Below are 23,855 nucleotides of genomic sequence, written 5' to 3'. Positions count from 1 at the left end.
AATTTAATACAACATTTTCATTGCAATATTATATTATCCACATAACACTGACTGAAAATATAATTGAAAAATCCGCATAAATCTCAGAATTCATATGGGTTTTCCCACTTTTCTTGCAATGACAGCAGCACTAAAAGTCATGAACTCCAGAAGTTTGTATAAAACTGATGATCATGTTCTCCAGCATGATTTGAGATGATCCAAAGAGCATCTTATGAAGAGTGTGAGAAATATATTAACCATCCGCATAAAACATGTACACTGACACAGTTACAAAATTACACTACTGAATAGATGAAAAATATCATTACACACCAAGAACGCTCATAAAACAGGATTAATTCACATGTGAGATGTGAGAACATGAGCAGGTGCTGATAAACAAACTCCCCTCCAGCATATAAAGATAAACCAGAGCTCCACAGCGCAATATCCAGACATTCACATTGATCTACTGAACTGGTTCGTATCACAAAAGTACATAATTGAACCATGTAAACCTTGTAACAATTATTTATGTATAATTATGTCTTAAATTCTATGCAGAGTTTCAGTGTTCATTGAGAAACAATGGCGGTCTGGACTGTCTACCTGTCTCTCTGTCTTCTCATAGCTTTGAGTGCTTCAGGTAAGAGCATTATTCCATGTTTCACATCATAACTGTTATTTTATGATGATGCGATGGTCTAATACACTAATTATCTAACACACTTATCATGATTATATTAAGACAACAACAATTATATCATTATATCAGCTAAAGTTATTGATTCTTATGAATGTATTATATTATTATTTTACATCAAAATACATCAACAAATATGCGGTTTAATCTGTAGTATACATTTATTATTATTAGTAGTAGTAGTATAGTATGTATGTATGAACATTTGACGCTGATGTTAGTTCTTCAGAATTTGTTGTGTACCATATGTTTACATTACCTATGCAAATGTGATTTATGCAAAGCTGACCAATATGACTATATCTATAATAATAAAAAACTCCACTTCAGTGATGACGAGCAGAAGTTCACGTAAATTTGGCTCGGGATTTATCTTTTATGATGCGCGTCCTCTTTATTCACTTATTTAGTTGACATGAAATGCTTTAGTTACCCGGAAAGACCCATTAAACTACTTTCAGGGTGTCGTACGATGGTGTCCATCGCTTTTACATTGTCGGATTCCTTCTGGAAGACAAAGTGGTTTGCAATGAGCAGTTCGATAATGAGTTCCAGATGGTGGTTCAACGCACCAAAAAGAAAGGTTACACCATCCTATTCATGATGTTGTAGGTCTCCAGCATGTCCAGCTCCATCTGGTGGCTCATCCTAGCATTCACTTGGTTCCTCGAGGTTGGGGTGAAATGGGGTTATGAGGCCATTGATGCAAATTCGCAATATTTATATGAGATCTCTTCGTTTACTACGACAAACTGATAACAGTCAGATAAGTATGATTTAAACCATGCTAGTGCAATTCCACTAATGCCAACATAATGTTCGAGTCTATTTAAAAGAATGTTGTGGTCAATAGTGTGTGTCAAATGCAGCACTAAGATAGAGTAACACTAATAGTGAGATACAACCACGATCGGATGATAAGAGCAAATCATTTGTGACTCTAATGAGAGCAGTCTCAGTACTATGGTACGGTCTAAATCCTAACTGGAAATCCTCACAGATATCATTTCTTTCTAAAAAGGAACATAGTTGTGAAGATACTGCCTTTTCTTTGACAAAAGGGTAGATTTGAAATCGGCCAGTAATTGACAAATTCTCTAGGATCAAGTTGCGATTTAAATAATCAAGAAGTTTAATCATAGCCAGCTTAAAGGTTTTCGGTACATATTCTAGAGACAAAGACGAATTAATGATATTAAGAAGATGACCTATGACCTCTGGAAGCATCTCTTTCAGTAGCTTAGTCGGTATAGGGTCTAACATACATGTTGTCGATTTAGATGAATTAACGAGTTTAGTAAATGATTCCTCTCCTATAGCAACGAATGAATAAAAATTTGCACTGCCTGATGCTGTTACGCTGACAGCTGAAGCAGATGCAGAAGCAGGATCCAATTGCAGCAGGTTTTATTAAACAAACTCAAACAATAATAAACTCAGACAGAGATACAGGAACAGCCAACATACAACATTAAGAACTCACAAAGACTGAAACAAGACACAGGGCTTAAATACACAGACAGACAAGCTAAACAAGATAACAAGGGGGCGTGGCTAATGAAAAACACCTGGGAAGACTAATCAACATAACGGGGAACTGCTAAACATAGAATGAGACAGGGGAACACAGACATGAATCGTGACATAGCCCCCCCTCTATGGGCGGCTCCCGACGCCCATCAAAACAAAACAATAGTTCAGGAGGGTGGTGGAGCGGAGGCGGCCCCGGGGGTGGGATGGAGGGCCAGGCCCGTGGAGTGGAAGAGGACCTGGAGACTGCGGCAAGACGGGAGGCCAAGGCGGATCAGGCTGTGCAGGCGACCAGAGCGGATCAGGCTGTGCAGGCGACCAGAGCGGATCAGGCTGTGCAGGCGACCAGGGCGGAGCAGGCAGTGCAGGCAAAGATGACCATTCAGGCGGCCAGGGCGGAGACGACAGTCCATCTGGCGGCCAGGGCGGAGACGACCCTTCAGGCGGCCATGGTGAAGCAGGCTGAGGAGGTGGCCATGGTGAAGCAGGCTGAGGAGGTGGCCATGGTGTGAAGCAGGCTGAGGAGGTGGCCATGGTGAAGCAGGCTGAGCTGGTGACCACGGCGGAGAGGACCCTTCGGGTGGCCAAGGCGGAGAAGACCCTTCGGGTGTCCATGGCGGTGAGGGCCCTTCGGGTGGCCACGGCGGAGAGGACCCTTCGGGTGGCCACGGCGGAGAGGACCCTTCGGGTGGCCACGGCGGAGAGGACCCTTCGGGTGGCCACGGCGGAGAGGACCCTTCGGGTGGCCACAGCAGAGAGGACCCTTCGGGTGGCCAAGGCGGAGAAGACCTGTCGGGTGGCCACGGCGGAGAGGACCCTTCGGGTGGCCAAGGCGGGTCAGGGCTGGACGAGGCCAGTGACGAGGGCAGGTCAGGACTGGACAGGACCAGTGATGAAGAGGGCTTTGAGCTGGGCAGGACCAGCGACGAAGAGGGCTTTGAGCTGGGCAGGACCAGCGGCGAAGAGGGCTCTGAGCTGGGCAGGACCAGCGGCGAAGAGGGCTCTGAGCTGGACAGAAACAGCGGCGAAGAGGGCTCTGAGCTGGACAGGACCATCACAGACTCTGGCTCGGCGTCTGCGGCCATCTTGTCCAGAGACACTGGCTCGGCGGCGGCCATCTTGTCCGGAGACACTGGCTCGGCGACGGCCATCTTGTCCGGAGACACTGGGTCGGCGGGCGTGACGTGAAGCTCTGGCTCGGCAGGACTGACGTGAAGCTCTGGCTCGGCAGGACTGACGTGAAGCTCTCGCTCGGCAGGACTGACGTGAGACACTGGCTCGGCGGCGGCCATCTTGTCCAGAGACACTGGCTCGGCAGGCGTGACGTGAAGCTCTGGCTCGGCAGGCGTGACGTGAAGCTCTGGCTCGGCAGGACTGACGTGAAGCTCTGGCTCGGCAGGACTGACGTGAAGCTCTGGCTCGGCAGGACTGACGTGAAGCTCTGGCTCGGCAGGACTGACGTGAAGCTCTGGCTCGGCAGGACTGACGTGAAGCTCTGGCTCGGCAGGACTAATGACTAGTTCGGTGGTTTTGGTGGAACGTGGAGCAGACCTGCGAGCTCCCCGGACGGATATCCAAGCGGGGTCAAACACTTTAGACACCAGATCAGCACTGTTTGAAATAAGTTTTCGTGCTCTGGGCCATGTGATCTCAGCCACTGGTCCAGAACGGATACGGTGCTCAGCAGGGAGTGGTAATGTGGGTTTGCCTGGGCTGACAGTGTGAGCAGGTTTGGCTGGGCTGGGTGAATGTAGAGCATACTTGGGAGTAAAACTCTCCCAGCAGATGGCAACTGCTTCTCTCCAGTCCAGCCCCGAGAGATCGGGGAGTGGTCGAGGATTGACGCATCCGGCTCCGATTATATAACCTGTTTTTAAAGTTTCATCACTCAGATCACAGTTTGTAGCTAGCTCACAAAATTTCTCAGTAAACTCAAACAGATCGTAGCTTTCCTTCACTATCGCCGTGAGCCGATCCCAAAACATCTTGAAGGACGCGTACTGCTGGATCCATAAATGGTGAGTTCTTCTGTTACGCTGACAGCTGAAGCAGATGCAGAAGCAGGATCCAATTGCAGCAGGTTTTATTAAACAAACTCAAACAATAATAAACTCAGACAGAGATACAGAAACAGCCAACATACAACATTAAGAACTCACAAAGACTGAAACAAGACACAGGGCTTAAATACACAGACAGACAAGCTAAACAAGATAACAAGGGGGCGTGGCTAATGAAAAACACCTGGGAAGACTAATCAACATAACGGGGAACTGCTAAACATAGAATGAGACAGGGGAACACAGACATGAATCGTGACAGATAATATACTGTAGTAGACGGTTGCATAGTTATAATTTTCTCCCTAATATTATCAATCTTATAAGTGAAGTAGTTCATAAAGTCATTACTGCTATGTTCTTTGGAAACTTCAGAAGTAGAAACTTTACTTACTTTACTGAGCAGATGAAACTGATCAGGTACATTATTAATAAAGCAATATTTAGTGGCAGAAGTTATGGTTCATTGTGCCTGATGAAGACCTGATGGTCGAAACGTTGTGCTATTAATAAATTCATTTGAAGCAGCTATTTTCAGTGTGCGGACTTCACGCTTCTTTTTTTCATAGACATATTTATAACACGGAGTCGGCTTTGCAGCCTTAGCTAAATGTAATTTACATGAGACTAGATAATGTAAAGCCCTTGCACTCTTACTATCCTCGATTAAAGTTTGGATGTGTATCTTTGTGTCTTTGTTCTGAAATCTCCCTGCATTTATCACATGTGAAGCCCTCGGTGCTGACAGAGAAGGCTATATAAGTGACAATAACAGGACAAGATGACATGACTCACTGTGTTTGTTGACTGATCCTACTCACCACAATTGTGTGATGGACTCATAAAAGGCGCGAGTGCGCGCAAGAAAAAAAGATGGCGCGTTAACAGGCTAGCGAAATACTAGCGTGTTGTGCTAGTGATAACAATTTAGATAAAAGCTAGCGATGTCAGATTAATGTGTGGTGATGAGTAATTTAATGTGTTGTGATAAGTAAGTTATATTTAGCAATATAAACAACAAGGAATGATAGTAAATCTAGATTCAAAACAGAAAGCTATACGGAGCTTAAAGACGCAAACCACTCAGGAGCAAGCAGACAGGAGCAATCGATCCGAAAGCCAAGAGATTGTGAGTTTAATATTCTATCCAATATAGTAGGAATGACCTGTTTAATGTTTAACAGAGTGCTAAAAGAGAAGAATAGGATAGCAGTTCAAAATAATAATTTAATCTAATTAAATAAATAAAAATAATAATAATAATAAAAATATAAAAAAATCCCCCTATGTTCAAATAATTGTGATACTGTAACAAAAGAAAAATAGCAAAATTACAAAATTGGGATGCTCAATATTTTATCCATTAGCCTATAGTAGGTATGACCTGTCTAATGTTTAACAGAGATAGTAGACACAAATTATTAACTCAAAAAAAAAAAAAATTGTTATGCAAGGGCAAACATATTGTCCTGTGGGACAGCAGTTCTTGAGGAATAGCTCATTTTACAGCGATAAATGTGAATCTTCCACTAAAGTATCTTGATCCACAGATCGTAACATCGTTCCAGAATGTCCCAACATCCCACATGGCGAGAGAGTGGACTGTTTCCCAGATCCCGGCGCTTCCGAGGTAAACTGCAAATTATGGCCTACATTCCACACAAACTCCCAGCATGCTTTGCTAAAGTTTTACTGTGTGTCCTTACAGCAAAAGTGTTTGGAAAGAGCTTGCTGTTGGAGCGCTGTGAGTGAGGCTAACGTCCCCTGGTGCTTCTTTTCCAAAAACCATGGCTACAGCGTGGTCAGTGAAAGCAGGCCTGACAGCACACGTGAGTTCAGCTTGAAACAAGATGTTGTGCAAATCTGCTTTCCATTTTGCTTCGAAAAGTTTGTGTTTGACCATGCAGCAAGTAGAGTAAACGATTCGCCATGACCTGATGGAAAATGTTTGTGTTGCTGTAGATATTGAGGCCCAGCTGACTCGAATGGATGCTCCGTCTCTATTTGGAGCTGATATTAAAGAGTTGACCTTCTACGCTGAAATGCAGACAGAAAACCGTCTTCGATTCAAGGTCTGTTTAAAAACTGACGTCAGGCACGGTGTCAATGTAAAGACGTCTATAATGGCGTGCAATGTTCTCTTTGTCTACCAGATCACTGATGCAAAGCAAGCCAGGTTTGAGGTTCCTCACGAGCATGTTCAAGCACCTTCCACCCCTCCCACCGGACCCTTAAAATATAGACTGGAGCTGATCCAGAAGCCCTTTGGACTGAAAGTTTGGAGAACATCTCCTGAGAAACTCCTGTGAGTGGGGAGCTTATCACCTTTTCACACACAGATCAGATATTGACACTCTGGGAGGTTTAGGCATTGCTAACAATCCAGCACAGAATCATTTTAGAGTGTTTCTTTGACTAAACGTGGGGCAATCACAGCACCAAAAAGACAGAAAGACAGGGAATCCAGCCTGAAGCAGTGCAAGCTTTTTGTAAAGCAATCAGTCTTTGCCTCGCCGATATTGATGGAAACTGCTTTGCTTTATTTTGATATTGTCTGCCGTCATGTCACAAGCTGGTAAAGAGTAAGTCCTGATTCCTAGATCTTAGACGAGTTCAAGTCATATTAAATATTAACGAAAGCAGTGCACCGCTGCTTATTAGAAGCATATGCAACAGTTTGTATCAATCTTTTTCTAACGAAATTATGTTCAACCAACAAACTACCCCCCAAAAAAAGACCTAAAATAACTTTTAATTTCAACATTTATTCTTCTTATCCAGTCCTATGTAAAGCATACTGGGAACGAGAAATCCACAGACCAATATTCAAAAAGTTAAAGTTACTAAAACTTAATTTAAAAAATCCATTTATGCAAAAAATTGAGTTTAAATTACACACAATAAATGATCAATATTATTACATCAACAGAAACCCAGCGTTTTAACAAAGACATCTATGTAAACGTTTATGACTATTAAGTAAATGAATTACCATTTAAAAAATGAGTTATTCGTTATCAACAAACTGTTAACCTTTTTATAATTTATGGCCATTATCAAAAGAAATACTAAATATAGCTATATAACCTAGAAAGGCTATACCTGTGTGATGTCTGTTGCAATGCTCAAGATGTGTGAAACAGACCTTATACTGTACGTACATCAAAGATACAGATAATAATCCGAATTAGACGTTTGTATTAAAACAGCTTTCAATAGCAGGATTAACCAGTGAGAAATAGGCCTTATTTACAAAGAATACAACGATTTGCCATATTTTTATGAAAATGCTGTTTTTACTGTTTTAGAGTTTTAGATAAGAAGATGGCGATGTTACAGAATGATTCTTAGCTATCAGTTTAGCTGCGGTTTCAAGAATATGAAGTTGTTTTCTTTTGGTTACAGAAGATGATCTTTTTGATGACCTATCTATCAGTATTTGTCATTTATTCTAGTGTTTTCATGTGGTATGGGTGTGCATTGTCAATGGTGAATCTTTTGGTCAAAGGATATGATCTTGACAGCTTTCATGACATTTACCCACAAACTGAACTGTGATTAAACTTCCTCTCTTCCCCTCGACTTGCTCTGTCAGGTTTGACACAACCATTGGGCCGCTGGTTTTTGATGATCAGTACCTTCAGCTCTCTGCTAAACTTCCTTCTCACAACATCTATGGACTCGGAGAGCATGTCCATCAGACCTTCCGCCATGACACAAACTGGAGGACCTGGCCTATCTTCACAAGAGATGCTTTTCCCAATGGCGTGAGTCAGAACATTTAGATCATTCGCACAAACATTTTCACTATTCCAAACCAGTACGTCTTAGATTCTTCAGTGAAATACAAAGTTTTAGGTACGTTTTTGGAGAATCTCCTGGCCAATCTGAAGGACTGAAGATGGCAAGCTTCAAAAAAGGATACAAAAGCATCATAAAAGAAGTTCATACAACTCATGCACTGTATTCCAAACCTCCTGAAGTCATTTGACTGATATTAAAATTAAAAGTCAGTCAAGAACCGGATCAGTCTAATTAATGAAGGAGTCATTTAGAACAACTCGCTACTTAGCACTAATTATCCGAGAAGGTCTAGGGTGGATTTCAAGATTTTCTGTGAATAACTTAAAATTATACAATATATTATATATATATATATATATATATATATATATATATATATATATATGACAGAGTTGTCATTTTGGTGAACTTTTCCTTTAATTCTAACTAATCTTTTTGTTGTTGTTGGTATAACCATATGTAATCAGGTTGATTTTGTCATATTAACTAGTTTTCAATATGATTTAACCAATTAATTTAAACATTTGAAGAACAAAACGTTTTTTACAGTGCAGAGCAGTTTCTTCTTGTGTAGGATTATCCTGCAATTTGTGTTTGAAGATCATGAGACATAAATGTCCCAAACTGTCCAATTAACTGATTAGAAGTCTGAAATCTGCCATTACAAACCTTAATGTCTTTCCTCCTCCAGGACACACACAACCTGTATGGCCACTACCCCTATTTCACATGTCTGGAAGATGCCAGTGGCCAATCCATGGGTGTTTTCCTCATGAACAGCAATGCTATGGGTAAACCAAGTCTCTCTTGAGTAGTTTTATTGTGTCATTGTGATGGTTTTACCATGGACTAAAGTCATAATCGTTAATAACACGATTTGAGATGACTGTGCACAGCATGTATAGTGCGTTTGGATGTGTTTGAGTGTTTGGAATGAGAAGTTTCAGTTGTTCATGTCTGTCTGTGTGCAGAGGTGACAATCCAGCCGGCTCCGGCCGTAACCTACCGGACTATTGGAGGGGTTTTGGACTTCTACATCCTGCTTGGAGACACACCAGAGGCACTGGTGGACGAGTTCACACAGGTAAGTGTAGATGAGAACACCAGTGACCACTGTAAACACTTGGAAATGCTTTTTCATGTTAGAGACACAGCGTGCTGGATGGTGGCAAGAATAAATAGAGTGATTTCCTGGTCATTTCTCCAGTTTCCAATCGGATTAAAAGCAAAAAGCTCATAGAAATAATAATAAAAAAATATCAAATTGATAGTTTGCATATTAATAAATTGTACAGATTGTTTATTCTTTCACATTTTTATGTTTCGGTACATATTTTGCTCTGGAAATATTTTTAACTAAATATTAGAATTTATTGTAGGCTACAAAAATACCTGGTTCTTATTGGTCAGTCATAGTATTCTGCAGTCAAATAATGTATGTATATATTGACTGCTAAAATATTCTATTGTGAATTATAAACATTTATAATATGTTTATTTTCTATTACATTTACATCGAAAAAAATTATTTGAAAAATTTTCTGAAATGCTTTATTCTGATTCTGGTCATTTGCGGCATTCTGTGGTCAAATTCATTTTTATGGTATTAAGTACAAATATCATTATGAATTCAAATCATGTAAAATATTATAATTTATCACACAACTCTGGCTAAACTGCGTAAGTGAGTATTGTCCTGGTCAAAATATTTGTATTTCTTAATAAAAAAACAAACAAAAAAAACATTTCAAATCACATCAATATTTCATGTGTCATCATTATATTCAGTTGTATTTAGCTCAAGGACTTTTAGTTTGTTGTCGTTCCTGTCTCGTGTTCCTTGTTCTTATTTGCCGCCACTTGTCTGTCACCATGGACACCAACACAATCATCACAGCTGTTCGTTGTTTAGTTAATCATCTCTGTGTATTTAAGTTCCTGTCTGTGTTTTGTTCATTGTCTGGTAATGTCTATGTTAAGTGTGTGCTGCTTTAAGTTGGCCAGTCTGTTGGTTTATTAAAACTTTGTGTTGGAATACCTTCATCTTCTTCACCAGCAACCACCCGTGTGACACAATTTCCAGTTATTTTCATTTACTCAAACTAAATGTAAAACTAAAACCATTAAAAATATATAGATATTTAAACTAAAATTTTTATATTTTTTAAGAACTATGTAGACATAAAAAACCCACTAAAAATGACAAACCCATGCAACAAAATTACTAAAACTTTAACTAAAATTAAAAAGAGACTGAAAACATAATTTAAAAAAATATTTTTACATTTTTAAATGTTAATAAAAACTAAAATAATATATCAATGATATTAAAATAACACTGGTCCATTGATGTATTTATTTATTTATTGGCAAATAGCAGTAATAAGAAGTCAGATGGTCATTATTGCAAAATAAACCCTGATCGGATCACGCCATGAACCTCTTACCAAAATTTCACTAATGCCAACTGACTTTAGCTCATGACGAGAGTTGAAGTGAAATCCTGTAGGCCCCACGCTGATGTTGAACGTGTTTAACATGGCTTCATATCTCTCCAGCTGATCGGCAGGCCTTTCATCCCTCCGTACTGGTCTCTGGGCTTCCAGCTCTCTCGCTGGGACTACGGCAGCCTGGACGAGATCAAGAGAGTCGTGGAGAGAAATCGACAGGCCGGCCTTCCATATGTAAGTGCCAGGAACAGAAGGAGGCTCCTCGCTTTTTTCTGCAAAACTTGATTCCACCCAGTACCTCAAAGCCACTATCAAGAGCACGGATTCGTGAATAATGTGCATTTCAACTGAAAACATGCATTTAGAAGCGTTTAGCACCTGATGGTGGGGCTCTGATTGCCGAAAGATGCACTGCACCGGCATTGGAACAAAAAAGGCATGTCAGGATATTAGCAATATTAGAAAATTGCCTGCAGGAGAATCTCACCATCAGCTGAAGGAAGTCAAGCCTTCCAGAAAAATCCAAACAGACAACAGTGAATCTACAATTTGGTTCCCCAAAGAACCTTGTTAAAAGAACCATTTGTTTCTTAGTGTAAAGAACATTTTAATAGTCTAAAGAATCTTTTCCACTATAAAGACTCTTTTGTGCGATGGAAAGATTCCAGGAATTCTTCACGGAATAATCAATGCCAATAAAGAACTTGTACTGTATGTTTAAGAGTGTAACTTCCAAAAGTAGACGTTGAAGTGAAACAGGATATTCAGTGAGAGAAGGAAGCTTTACTGAGACACAAAGCTGAATCATCATTATTTTGTGTTCTAGGACGTCCAGTACACTGATATTGATTACATGGAGGACAAAAAGATCTTCACTTATGATACGGTGAAGTTTGCGGAGCTGCCTCAGTTTGCTGACTACATGCATGAGAAAGGGCAGAAATACATCATCATATTGGTGAGCCTAGGTTTGCACGTTAGTTCTGGGTTTTGGACAGTGGGCCAAAACAAGTTTAGAGTAATACATTTCAACCACTGGCTGAATTGGATTTTGTCCAGTTGAACACCTCAGAACATGTTCTTCTTGGTAGGATCCTGCCGTGTCCACGAGTCGAAGGATAGACGGAGCTTATGAAGCCCTTGACAGGGGTCATGTAGCTAAAGCTTGGGTCACTGAAGCGGACGGGCAAACGCCTCTACTGGGAGAGGTACGATCCTCCAAACATACTCCTGGTTGGGTAATTCTTAGTAGGGTTTGGGATTGAGAACTGGTTATATCTGAACTTCAATGATTTCCATGATGTTTGGTTTTAGTAATTGTTGTTGGTCATCTGCATTCATTCATTCATTCATTCATTCCAACATTGTTTGTATTTATATGAATCCCATTCTCCTCCCCTCTTTCTCCCGTCACAGGTCTGGCCAGGGGAAACCTTGTTCCCTGACTACACTAACCCGTCCTGCATTGATTGGTGGGTTGATGAAATTTCACGTTTCCACAAAGAAGTCAAGCATGACGCTCTCTGGATTGTAAGTAACCCTGTCACCAAACATTGAACCTGATCATTTTACGACCTGATGGAAAGGTCATGAAAAATGTTCTGATTCCAATCTCCAACTTCCTACAAGTCAATACTATATATGTCACTGCATCAATATGTGTTAAAGGGATACTCCACTTTTTTCGGAAATAAGCTCATTTTACAACTCCCCCAGAGTTAAACAGTTGAGTTTTACCGTTTTAGAATCCATTCAGCCGAACTCCGGGTCTGACGGTACCACTTTTAGCATAGCTTAGCACAGATCATTGATTCTGATTAGTCCAGTAGCATTTCTTTCAAAATGACCAAAGAGTTTCAATATTTTTACTATTTAAAACTTGACTCTTCTGTAGTTAAACCGTGTACTAAGATCGACGGAAAATGAAAAGTTGCGATTTTCTAAGCCTATATGGCTACGAACTACTCTCATTCCAGCGTAATAATCAAGGAACTGTGCGGCTGTACCATGGGTGCAGCAGGCGTAATGATATGACGCAGCGCCTGATAATAGGTCTAATAGGTTAGACAAACTTAGTCCCGGTCATGTTGGAAGAAGTTACCGAGCTGGGGACTATTTTCAGGCGCTGCGTCATATCATTACGCCTGCTGCACCCATGGTACAGCCGCACAGTTCCTTGATTATTACGCTGGAATGAGAGTAGTTCCTAGCCATATAGGCTTAGAAAATCGCAACTTTTCATTTTCCGTCGATCTTAGTACACGGTTTAACTACAGAAGAGTCAAGTTTTAAATAGTAAAAATATTGAAACTCTTTGGTCATTTTGAAAGAAATGCTACTGGACTAATCAGAATCAATGATCTGTGCTAAGCTATGCTAAAAGTGGTACCGTCAGACCCGGAGTTCGGCTGAATGGATTCTAAAACGGTAAAACTCAACTGTTTAACTCTGGGGGAGTTGTAAAATGAGCTTATTTCCGAAAAAAGTGGAGTATCCCTTTAATCATGATATTTATATAGCTTTACAGTGATAATAGGAAATTAAAGTAACAGAGATTGTTTTGGCTTTACAGCAGCTCTAGAGTAAAGTTATTGTCAAGCTAAAGTTAGTCTTGATTGATTCACTTCCGTTGCAAAGATCGTTAGTCTTGATTGATTCACTTCCGTTGCAAAGATCATTAGTTATTAACTTAGGGCTAACACGACACCGTTCTAACAAAAAACACTTAACGTGCTCCGACCCGCTCATTCGCAAAATCATAATTGAACCTACTTACAGTAGTAATTCATCAAACTCCTGTTCAATTAAATTCACATTCATTTATATGGCACTTTCACGGTACATATTTCATAGCAGCTTTAGAGAAAATGCATCATGTTTCAAATATTATTACAGTCAAGAAGCTAGTGGCGACTGTGTTGAAGAAACGCATTTTACGCCATCCAATTGATTCCTGACTGATAAAATCAAGTTCTGTCCCACAGTTTTTCTCACTGAATATTCTGATTCAGAAATGCATCACATTATGAAAGTAAAATGGTTACGAATGCCATTTCATGTTGATGTTGAAGCCTCCCTAGAAGGTTTTGCTTTAATCTCGAGAAAATGAGTTGCCTGAATTAGGAAGGGCTGAACTAATTGCTGTTTTTCTTCTAAGGACATGAATGAGGTGGCCAATTTCGTAAAGGGAAGCATCAAAGGCTGCGCCGAAAACAAACTCAACTATCCTCCATTCACCCCACGTGAGTCTGAAATGCATCTGCCACTAGATTTCATATCAGCATTTCCTCACCATCTGTTAACCTCCATCCTCTTGATTTCCATCGGATTCTGAAGGTATCCTTGATAACTTGATGTTCAGTAAGACCTTATGTATGGATGCTAAGCACAACTGGGGGAACCACTATGATGTCCACAGTCTCTATGGATACTCTATGGTCCTGGCCACTGAGAAGTAAGTGCTGGGTTTTCACACTCTGTATGTAAATTATCTCTGTTATGATTGACTGATGCTGCTTTCCAGTCTTGTCAGAATGATTAATACGGATTGACATCACAACAATTTAGTATTTACCAGTGGATAGTCATATATTAAAGGTGCATTGCGCAAAAGTCTGAGTTTTCGCAGAACTACGCCCCCTCTGGCGGCAAGCGAAACTGCAACCAGAGGTGTGCACGCTCACGGACCACACGCACACGCACGCTTGCACGAGCACGAGCTGGTCATAACCCAAGGAGCATCAGCCGCACAATTTTTTTGTTTACAATCATAATGTCTTCAGAGGTAATAAAGTTTTAAATCTGCAAGTAATTTAAAATATGTGAAAGGAAAGGCAATTGAGTAAATAACACTTATGTGTGAGGGAAAAAATGGGGGTAGTAGAAAACTTCGTTTTTTATTCCCATCTATCTCCATGTTGAACTGTGTTATGTGTTTACTGTATCCACTTATGACTATTATTATGGAAACACGTTCATGAACAATATAAGTTATTACTTTGTAAAAGCTCAAAATAGTAATCATGATACCATACCATACACAGTCGGTCAACAAAGTACACCCAAATGTCTCAAGGTAATAAACAATCAAGTGGCACTATGACGTTACCATAAAAGCCAAATAGGCTAACTTAATCCGCCGAAGATTTGCGGGGGTTTAGCCTGTTTTATTGATCAGCTAAGTAGCATATTCCAATAGCAATACATCGTAATTAAGCAGTAATTTGCTCAAAATTTGTGTCTAAGTATCTAACTTATATATCAGCATTTTATATCACAATCATTCTGAACCTGATCACTGACAATGGTAAGTTAGTAAAACCTATTCCGATAGTACATTTATCTAGCTTACGCTAAAGCATTACACATTTTATGGATCGTCATTTATTGTCATTATTGGCCGTATCAGACATTAGAGAATGGGATATATCTTACCTTTTTTATCAAGAAAAAAGCCAACTGAGGATCCCGTTTGAGCCCTAGAGCAGACCGGAGATCTCTCCATTTGTTGAAAGCCTTCCCTATGTTTACTCTCGTCTTACCCCGACGCCTGTCTGACTCCAATTTGGACCTTTTGGTTGCACTAGACAAAAGTTCTCTTTTTTTTTATCTTACGTGGAGTTTGCGTTGGTGTTTGAAATGAACTACAAGCCGGTCTCTTAGAATCCATTTTCTACGGAGAATGGCGGCGTCGGCGCATACACAAACCTGCCAGACATATGAGCGTGCCGTGAACGCGCATGACGTCACGCCCAGTCTCAGATTCCGACCCGAATCCCTCTTATTTATTTTACTGTACAGGATTATAGAGGCAATCGCAGTGATCAGAGAAGGGCTCATTCAGCCCATCAGGCAATTGTTTAAGCATGTATGGGTTAGAAAACGGGTATTTTTAACATGAAAAGTTGCGCAATGCACCTTTAATGTGCTCATGGTTGTGACATCACAACCTTGACAATTTCTGAATTATGTTTCTGAATCATTTCATAAATGGTCTGGGTGGTCGTAGGAGGGAGGTTAATGTTTTCAGTCTTAGTGTATGTCTACTTTCGTTCCTCTACACCCCCTCCCTCATTCAGCCTAACTCCTGCCTGCGTGTTTGTCATATGCTTTCCTAGGCCACCCTACTTGGCATTGTGTCTTTCCAATACCCTCCTTGATGTCATTTGACTGTGGTGCCAGCGCTCCCTATACCTCCAGTCAGTGCCGGTCATCCTTTACGCAAAGTGTGATAGTTGCGTAGGGCCCCCGAACCACCAGGGGCCCCATTGCTATCAAAGATGATTTAATGACTAGGGCTGACTAATAGAATCTCAGTTTAGTTTTTTTAACTTTGGCTGCCAACTACAGCGAAAACACAATGCTGGATTCCATTCCTTTCCTTTAAAGGGTTGGTATAATGCCCTTTTTACAAGATGTAAAATAAGCCTTTGATGTCCGCAGAGTGTGTATGTGAAGTTTTAGATCAAAATACCCCACAGGTATTTTTATATAACATGTTAAAATTGTCACTTTTTTGAGGGTGAGCAAAAACGCACCGTTTTGTGTCTGTTCCTTTAAATCCAAATGAGCTGCTGCTCCCAGCACAGGGGGTGGAGCTTCAACAGCTTGAGTCCTTTTACCTCACACAGTGCTTCAAGTGTGCGCTTAAACAGGCAAATACACACAAAAATATGTCTAAAGTGAGCATATACAGTTGGGAAAGTAATCAAATGCTTGTTAGTGTATAAGAGCTGTGCATTTGGTCTTAAAGTGACAGCAGCCTAATAAACCTGCTGCTGTTTGCCATTTAATGTTAATCAGAAACAAAATCATCCACTTCTCTTTGCTGAATAACTTTAGTAACTATAATACGAATCAATTTAGACCTATATTTAATTCATACAGTAAAGAATATGCAGTGTTTTACTTTTAACGTTATTAGTAGTAGGCATTTTTTTACATTTCATTTGTATCTATTGTATGTATGTATTTTTTCTATTGTACAGTATTTGTCCTTTTGTTTGTAATTTTATTCTTTTTTATTGTATATTTCAACTCAATGTTGTTTGTTGACAGTGAAACTGCTCTGAAAGAATAGATTAAGGGTTTGTGGGTCATTTTGGAGGTTTTATGAGCAGCGGCCCCTGGACAAAGTTTCGCTTAGGGCCCCCAGAAGTCTAGGATCGGCACTGACTCTAATATTGTGTTTCTGCTTCCAGGGCAGCGAGAGCAGTGTTTGGGAATAACCGTTCCATGGTTTTCACCCGCTCCTCCTTCCCTGGGGTGGGCAAGTACGCTGGGCACTGGTTGGGTGACAATGCCGCCACCTGGAATGACATTAAGTGGGCGATACCCGGCATGCTGGAGTTTAACCTCTTTGGAATCCCTTACGTAAGTGGTTTGACTCCAAATGAAACGTCTTTTCCAAGACATTTTTGATCTCCTCTGATACTCAATGCAGACATTTGTCAGATTGCTGGTGTCTTTTTCATATATAAAACACTGGAATCTCCATTTGAGCTCCATTTAATTGCCTAGTTTTTTGGAGAAACATTTGAGATAATAAATAGTGATTTTTTTTGGAGTCTAATGATGTTCTTCTGCAGGTCGGTGCAGACATCTGTGGGTTCTTCGACGACTCGTCGGAGGAGCTTTGCAGACGTTGGATGCAAGTCGGCGCATTTTACCCTTTCAGCCGTAACCACAACGCTCAAGGGTTCAAAGTGTGTGCTGCTCTTTAAACTAACCAGAAACATTCAATCTCGACCTCTGGAGTGAGAGTTTGAGAGGGCAAATGAGGATGAATGTAAAATTATATTCTTGGTGAAATTAGATGGATAAAAAGATTTCACCTTTTAGTCTGAGAGTAATAATTCCACGGTTGTCTCCACGACCGATGGCTCTCCACCATGATAAACATATTATCAGGATCCACGTGTTCATTTCTCGTGGCTCTTCTTGACTAGTTTTCTGTCCCTTTCTAACAGGACCAAGACCCTGCATCATACGGCGCTGACTCTCTCTTGGTGAACAGCTCTAGGCATTACCTGGAGATCCGCTACAGCCTCCTGCCGTACCTCTACACTCTGTTCTACAAGGCCCACGTCAGCGGAGAGACTGTAGTGCGGCCCATGATGCATGAGTGAGTTCGTAAGCGTGTGTAAACAACAGCGGAATAGTTCCAGTGTTGCTTTCGTGTATATGAACTTCATGTATTTCTGCATGATATCTCTCATGTGTGTAAGACTTAGATAAGTCCGCAATAGGTTTATATATATATATATATATATATATATAATTGATTTATTTATTTATTTATTTATATAATTATTTATTAATGTGTTTTTTTTTTTGCCACTTTTATACTTGTGACATTGTAATCAGCTGGAACGTCACTATCTGCTTTATAACAATTGTTTCTCTGCAGGTTCTATTCCGACAGTGAAACCTGGGCAGTGCACAAACAGTTCATGTGGGGAGCACATCTTCTCATCACACCTGTGCTGGATCCTGTGAGTGAACACACACACACTCACACACGTTTCTAACACACACACACACATAAGGAAATTATTCACAGCGCTTCACTTTTTCCACATTTTGTTGTTACAGCCTTATTCCAAAATGGATTCAATTAATTATTTTCCTCAAAATTCTACAAACAATACCTTATAATGACAACGTGAAAGAACTTTGTTCAAAATCATTGCAATAAAAAAAAAAAAAAAAAATCACATATACATAAGTATTCACAGCCTTTGCTCAATACTTTGTTGAAGCACCTTTGACACCAATCACAGCCTCAAGTCTTTTTGAGTTTGATTCTACATGCTTGGCTCACCAATTCTTGGGCAGTTTCTCCCATTCTTCTTTGCAGAACCTCTCAAGCTCCATCAGGTTAGATGGTTTCTTGGTAACAGACCTGAGAGTTGATTACCGAACTCAGTTGAGGGGTTAAAGATTTCCTAACTACAGATAAGATGAGATTTTGTAGTTTGATTTTGTCGGTGCACAGCCATTTTCAGATCTCTGGTCTGGGCTCTGGATGGGCCACTCAAGGACATTCACGGAGTTGTCTCTTTGCCACTCCTTTGTTATCTTGGCTGTGTGCTTAGGGTTGTTGTCCTGTTGGAAGATGAACCGTCGCCCCAGTCTGAGGTCCAGAGCGCTCTGGAGCAGGTTTTCATCAAGGATGTTTCTGTACATTGCTACATCTCTCCCAGTTCCTGCCGCTGAAAAACATCCCCAGTGCCGATCCCCATGCTGGCATGTGCCTTTTACTGAGGAGCTGTGTTGGGGAAAGTTACTTTGAAAAGTAATTCTTACAATTTTACTTGGGCTGGGCTTGAATTTTTTTTTATATTGTTAGGCAAATGTAAAGACCCTTTCACACCAAATGTGAAATAATTAGCCCCTTCTCACTAGTGATGTTACGTATGACACTGAAGCTTCGATGTGCGTATCACACATGCGACACAATTTCTAGTGAAGCCTCGTATCGGGGTGTGTATTGATTTACTAGAGTCACATGATCGACAATAAATGAAGCCTCACTTTCTGTCCAATCGTGTGCGTGTTTCGCTTTGGGTGTCAGAAGGCTCGAACCACAGATCTTATTTAACGAGTCATTGTTGGCTCAGTCTGGTTGATTGGTTTGTGAGGAGAGAAAATTCATTTTTTTAATGAACAAATAAAACACAAACATGTAAGGCTTTTATTTGTACACATAACATTGAAACTATGGAGTGTGTTGTGGTTGCTTCATCTGCCAGAGCTTCTAACACAGGCTTCTGGCTGCTTTATTTTAAATAAGCACCAGATGGCGCTGTTCTCGACACTCTCGAAGCTTTGAATCTTTTCCCGGCACAGTCAGGGGAAAGCCTCAGTGATTCATGAGGCTTCATTTCCCCATCCCTACTTCTCCCCCGATCGCTCATTTTGGCCAGGTGTAGCATTAGGAAGAGTCCTGGTGGTTCCCAACTTCTTCCATTTACGGATGATGGAGGCCACTGTGCTCATTGAGACCTTCAATGCTACAGACATTTTTCTGTACCCTTCCCCAGATCTGTGCCTCGATACAATCCTGTCTCGGAGGTCTACAGACAATCCCTTGGACCTCATGGCTTGGTTTGTGCTCTGACATGCACTGTTAACTGTGGGACCTTCTATAGACAGGTGTGTCCAATCAACTGAATTTACCACAGGTGGACTCCAATCAAGTTGTAGAAACATCTCAAGGATGTTTTTTTATTTGTAATAAATTTGCAAAGATTTCAAACAAAATTCTTTCACTTTGTCATTATGGGGTTTTAACGCTTATGGGAAGGAGGCGAGAACCAGCGAATGTTAACACATATTTTAATAAATAAATAAACAAATACAAAACGAAAGTAAAAGACAGGAGCCCCTCACGGACGACTGCTGTCACATATAATAAAATATAAAACAAAACATAAATCCAGGCCTGGCCACTCTCTCAATCCTCACTGTCGTCGCTCCTCCTTTTATGCCTCCGCTCCTCCGTGTGAGATACGAGACCAGTGTCGCTCATTAGTAATCACGCCACCGGCCTCCCGCCGCTCTCTCACGGCCCTCGGCCTCGGCCACAGGGGTATTGTTTGTAGAATTTTGAGGAAAATAATGAATTTAATCTATTTTGGAATAAGGCTGTAACATAACAAAATGTGGAAAAAGTGAAGCTCTGTGAGTACTTTCTGGATGCACTGTATGAATATGACATTTCAGTGGCACAGTCTGAAGTGTACACTATTTTCCCTCATCTTTTCTTTCGGTTTGTTGCTGCTTCTCTTTCTGTCAGCTTCTTACTCTCCAAAATCTCGCTCATATTCTCTCTTTCTGAATCTTGAAAAACAATGACAGGAGGACCATATCTGTCTTAAAAAAATGACCACCAGTTTAATGAATAATACTCAATTTTAAACTATCAAAATAATGTTTGTTCCTGTTTATTTGTTTGTTTGTTTGCTTGTTTTAGGGTGTTGAAACTGTTGAGGCCTATATCCCAGATGCCATCTGGTATGACTTTGAGACGGTGAGACCATCCTCTAGCACCACAAACCTATATACTATACAGTATATATATATATATATATATATATATATATATATATATAAAGTGGAGAAAATAATTTGATCCCCTGCAGATTTTGTAAGTTTGTCCACTTACAAAGAAATGAAGGGTCTATCATTTTTATGGTAGGTTTATTTTAATGGATAGAGACACATAAAAACACATTATATAAAGGTTATATATTGATTGATTGAGCATTTGATTGAGTGAAATAAGTATTTGATCTCCAAACAACCGGCAAGAATTCTGCCTCCCACAGATTGCTTATGTGCCCATGTGATACACAGATTAGTCCTGTCACTTTGTAGACCTGCACAAGGCTGGAATGGGCAACAAGATCATCGGCAAGAAGCTTGGAGAGAAGACTTGTTGGTGTGATTATTCGGAAATGGAAGAAATAAAAAATAACCATCAATTGCCCACGGTCTGTAGCGGCCGAGGAGCATGAGGGTACGGATGATCCTGAGAAAGGTGAGGGATCAGCCCAGAACTACACGGGAGGAGCTTGAGCTTACTGATCTCAAGGCAGTTAGGACCACAGTCACCAGGCAAACCAGTGGTAACACACTATGTCGCAATGGGTGAAATCCTGCAGCGCCCGCAAGAAGACACATGTACAGGCCCGTCTGAAGTTTGCCAATGAACATCTAATGATTCAGAGAAGGATTGGGAGAAAGTGCTGTGGCCAGATGAGACCAAAATCAGGCTCTTTGGCATCAACTCAACTCGTCGTGTTTGGAGGAAGAGAAATGCTGACTATGACCCCAAGAACACCCTCCCTACAGCCAAGCATGGAGGTGGAAACATTATGCTTTGGGGCCGTTTCTCTGCTAAGCGTACAGGACCACTTCACTGTATTGAGGGGCAAATGGACGGGGCCATGTACTGTCAAATCTTGGACGAGAACCTCCTTACCTCAGCCAGAACACTGAAGATGGGTCGTGGATGGGTCTTCCAGCATGACAATGACCCAAAACACACAGCTAAGGCAACAAAGGAGTGGCTCAAGAAGAAGCACATTAAGGTCTTGGAGTGGCCTAGCCAGTCTCCAGACCTTAATATACTGATATCTGTGGAGAGAGCCGAAACCTCGAGTTGCCAAGCGACAGCAAAGAAACCTTAAGGCTTTAGAGAGGATCTGTAAAGAGGAGTTGACCAGAATCCCTCCTGATATTTGTGCAAACCTGGTGACCAACTACAAGAAACGTCTTACCTCTGTGCTTGCCAACAAGGGTTTCTCCACCAAGTACTAAATTATGTTTTGCTTGGGGATCAAATACTTATTTCACTCACTGAAATGCAAATCAATTTATAACCTATATATAATATGTTTTTTTTTTTTTTTCTGGATTTTTTGGTTGATATTCTGTCTCTATCCGTTAAAATAAACCTACCATAAAATGATTGACCCTTCATTTCTTTGTAAGTGGGCAAACTTAACAAACCCCACTTTGTTTTCTAGGAGATAAGGATTCCAGAACGTAAAGCAAAGGTTTCCTTGAACCTGCCCGCTGATAAACTTGGTTTACACCTGAGAGGAGGAGCCATTCTGCCGGTACAGAGACCAGACGTCACCACTACATACAGGTAATGATGGGAAACCTGGAGATTTACCCTAAAAATACACCGGCTCATATTAAACCATGTACTGTCACTAAACTCTATCCGTGAAAACACAGTCAATCCGCTCTCAGGGAGACATTCAGCTCCGTCCACTTACATAAAACACATCTAACGCCCAAGTGTCTGCTATTTTTTGGAGAGTGTGTTATAGTCTTCTTTGAATTACCATATTAATGACAACTATTCAGAGCAGTTGTAACATGATTCACAGCATCACTATAACATGGTTAATATTGCAATGTGAGTTTAGGATGATAAATATTTAGATGTGTGGGTTTTTGTTCGCTTGGAACGTTTCTCTTTTGTTGATTGTTCCTCTGTGTTTTCATTCATCTCGCTCCTGTTCATCTGCATGAGGCCTGAGTTTCTATTTTACATTAGGGAACATTGTTTGAATTTTTTTCTGTGTTCAATAGCTGTTTATTTTGTAGTTTGCTTTTATTTCCCTCTGAATATATCACACCTTCGGCAGTAGAAATGAAAATGTATTGTATCTCTTAACGTATCTTTTGGGCTGATATGCAAATACATCACATATACATATTTAAAATCCACCCGGCTTTGCTGTACAGTTTCTGTGAGGTTATTCACCAACAACAATCCCATCTGAACTTCAGAGGATCTGTTTTCTGTCTGCTCTTGAGTTTCTGGTGAAAGTTGTGTGTTTCCTCAGCCGGCGTCTTCCCATGGGATTGATCGTGGCTCTCGATGACAACGACGCTGCATCAGGCGAGCTGTTCTGGGATGACGGAGACTCTCGAGGTATTTTACTGGGACTTGCTTTTGATTCAAAGTTGTTCAGTTCACTGTCAGAAAAAAATCAACCTTATACAGGGCTCAATAACAAGAATGTCTGAACTTCAGATTACATCACCTATGTTAGCAAGGTAGAGAAATTTACCTTTAAAACGAGAATCAGAATTTGCAACATCAAAATGTTCAATAAATTAACAGTGCAAAGAAAAACAAATGTTTGCATCTGCAAGGCATAACTCATAAACGAGATGTAGTGAAAAAACACTGGCCTGAAACTTTTTCTAATTGATCACAGGTTCATCCTTATATTATTGAGCCATATTATAGAGACTAAATTGTTAGATTTATCCAAATGTTTCTTGAAAAAATCAGGTTCTCATATATAAAGTTGATTTGTCTCTCATAACTTCTTTCTCTCTTTTTCTTAGATACTGTTTCATCCGGCTCCCACATTCATTACCAGTTTTCTGTGGCTAATGTACATCATCCTAATGTCACATTTCTATTTTTTGTTTGTTTGTTTTTGGATGCCATTACATTGTAGTCATTTAAGTATTTTTGTAAATGGCATCTATTCCTGTAATCTGTAGTAATATGTGATATTTTTCTGTTGGATCAGGATGTCTTGACAATGCACGTTGCCCACAATGGCTACACGGATCCGAACAGCTTGAAGTTTGAGAACATCACAGTGATGGGAGTGAGCGCGGCTCCCGCCTCTGTGCTCGTGTCGGATGGCATCACTACTGACGCTCTGACCGAGTCCCAGGTTCACTACGATTCCACCAAGAAGGTAGTCATAGTTTTAAAGAGTTTTCTATTCACCACCAAAGTCAACATGAAACTGTGTTTGTGTGTTTGGTTGAAATGGGTTA

The 23,855-nt window shown here is 40.6% G+C and overlaps 1 protein-coding gene across 3 annotated transcripts in view; it reads left to right on the top strand.

The window, feature by feature from the left end:
* The first annotated feature begins 446 nt into the window (after positions 1-446).
* Positions 447-23,855, top strand: part of LOC311300252 (sucrase-isomaltase, intestinal-like) — a 65,900-nt gene continuing 42,491 nt past the window's right edge. For 2 of the 3 annotated variants that reach the window (XM_084424419.1, XM_084424417.1), the window contains exons 1-24: positions 447-462; positions 547-628; positions 5,826-5,905; positions 5,984-6,104; positions 6,238-6,347; positions 6,429-6,580; positions 7,871-8,042; positions 8,771-8,870; positions 9,051-9,163; positions 10,638-10,763; positions 11,356-11,487; positions 11,621-11,737; positions 11,946-12,059; positions 13,687-13,771; positions 13,866-13,983; positions 16,730-16,901; positions 17,117-17,233; positions 17,498-17,652; positions 17,938-18,022; positions 20,506-20,562; positions 22,064-22,188; positions 22,898-22,986; positions 23,409-23,458; positions 23,600-23,773. In XM_084424419.1, coding sequence (XP_084280545.1) covers positions 571-628; positions 5,826-5,905; positions 5,984-6,104; positions 6,238-6,347; positions 6,429-6,580; positions 7,871-8,042; positions 8,771-8,870; positions 9,051-9,163; positions 10,638-10,763; positions 11,356-11,487; positions 11,621-11,737; positions 11,946-12,059; positions 13,687-13,771; positions 13,866-13,983; positions 16,730-16,901; positions 17,117-17,233; positions 17,498-17,652; positions 17,938-18,022; positions 20,506-20,562; positions 22,064-22,188; positions 22,898-22,986; positions 23,409-23,458; positions 23,600-23,773 — 2,622 coding nt within the window. In that variant the 5' untranslated portion in view covers positions 447-462; positions 547-570. Of the gene's footprint in view, positions 463-534; positions 629-5,825; positions 5,906-5,983; positions 6,105-6,237; positions 6,348-6,428; positions 6,581-7,870; positions 8,043-8,770; positions 8,871-9,050; positions 9,164-10,637; positions 10,764-11,355; positions 11,488-11,620; positions 11,738-11,945; positions 12,060-13,686; positions 13,772-13,865; positions 13,984-16,729; positions 16,902-17,116; positions 17,234-17,497; positions 17,653-17,937; positions 18,023-20,505; positions 20,563-22,063; positions 22,189-22,897; positions 22,987-23,408; positions 23,459-23,599; positions 23,774-23,855 lie in introns of those variants that run through there. The other variant, XM_084424418.1, reaches the window with a different exon arrangement.

Source organism: Rutilus rutilus (genome assembly GCF_951802725.1).
Source record: "Rutilus rutilus genome assembly, chromosome: 1".
Lineage (NCBI taxonomy): Eukaryota > Metazoa > Chordata > Actinopteri > Cypriniformes > Leuciscidae > Rutilus > Rutilus rutilus.
The sequence above is the reverse complement of the archived record's forward strand: the minus strand, read 5'-3'. Positions and strand labels throughout refer to the sequence as shown.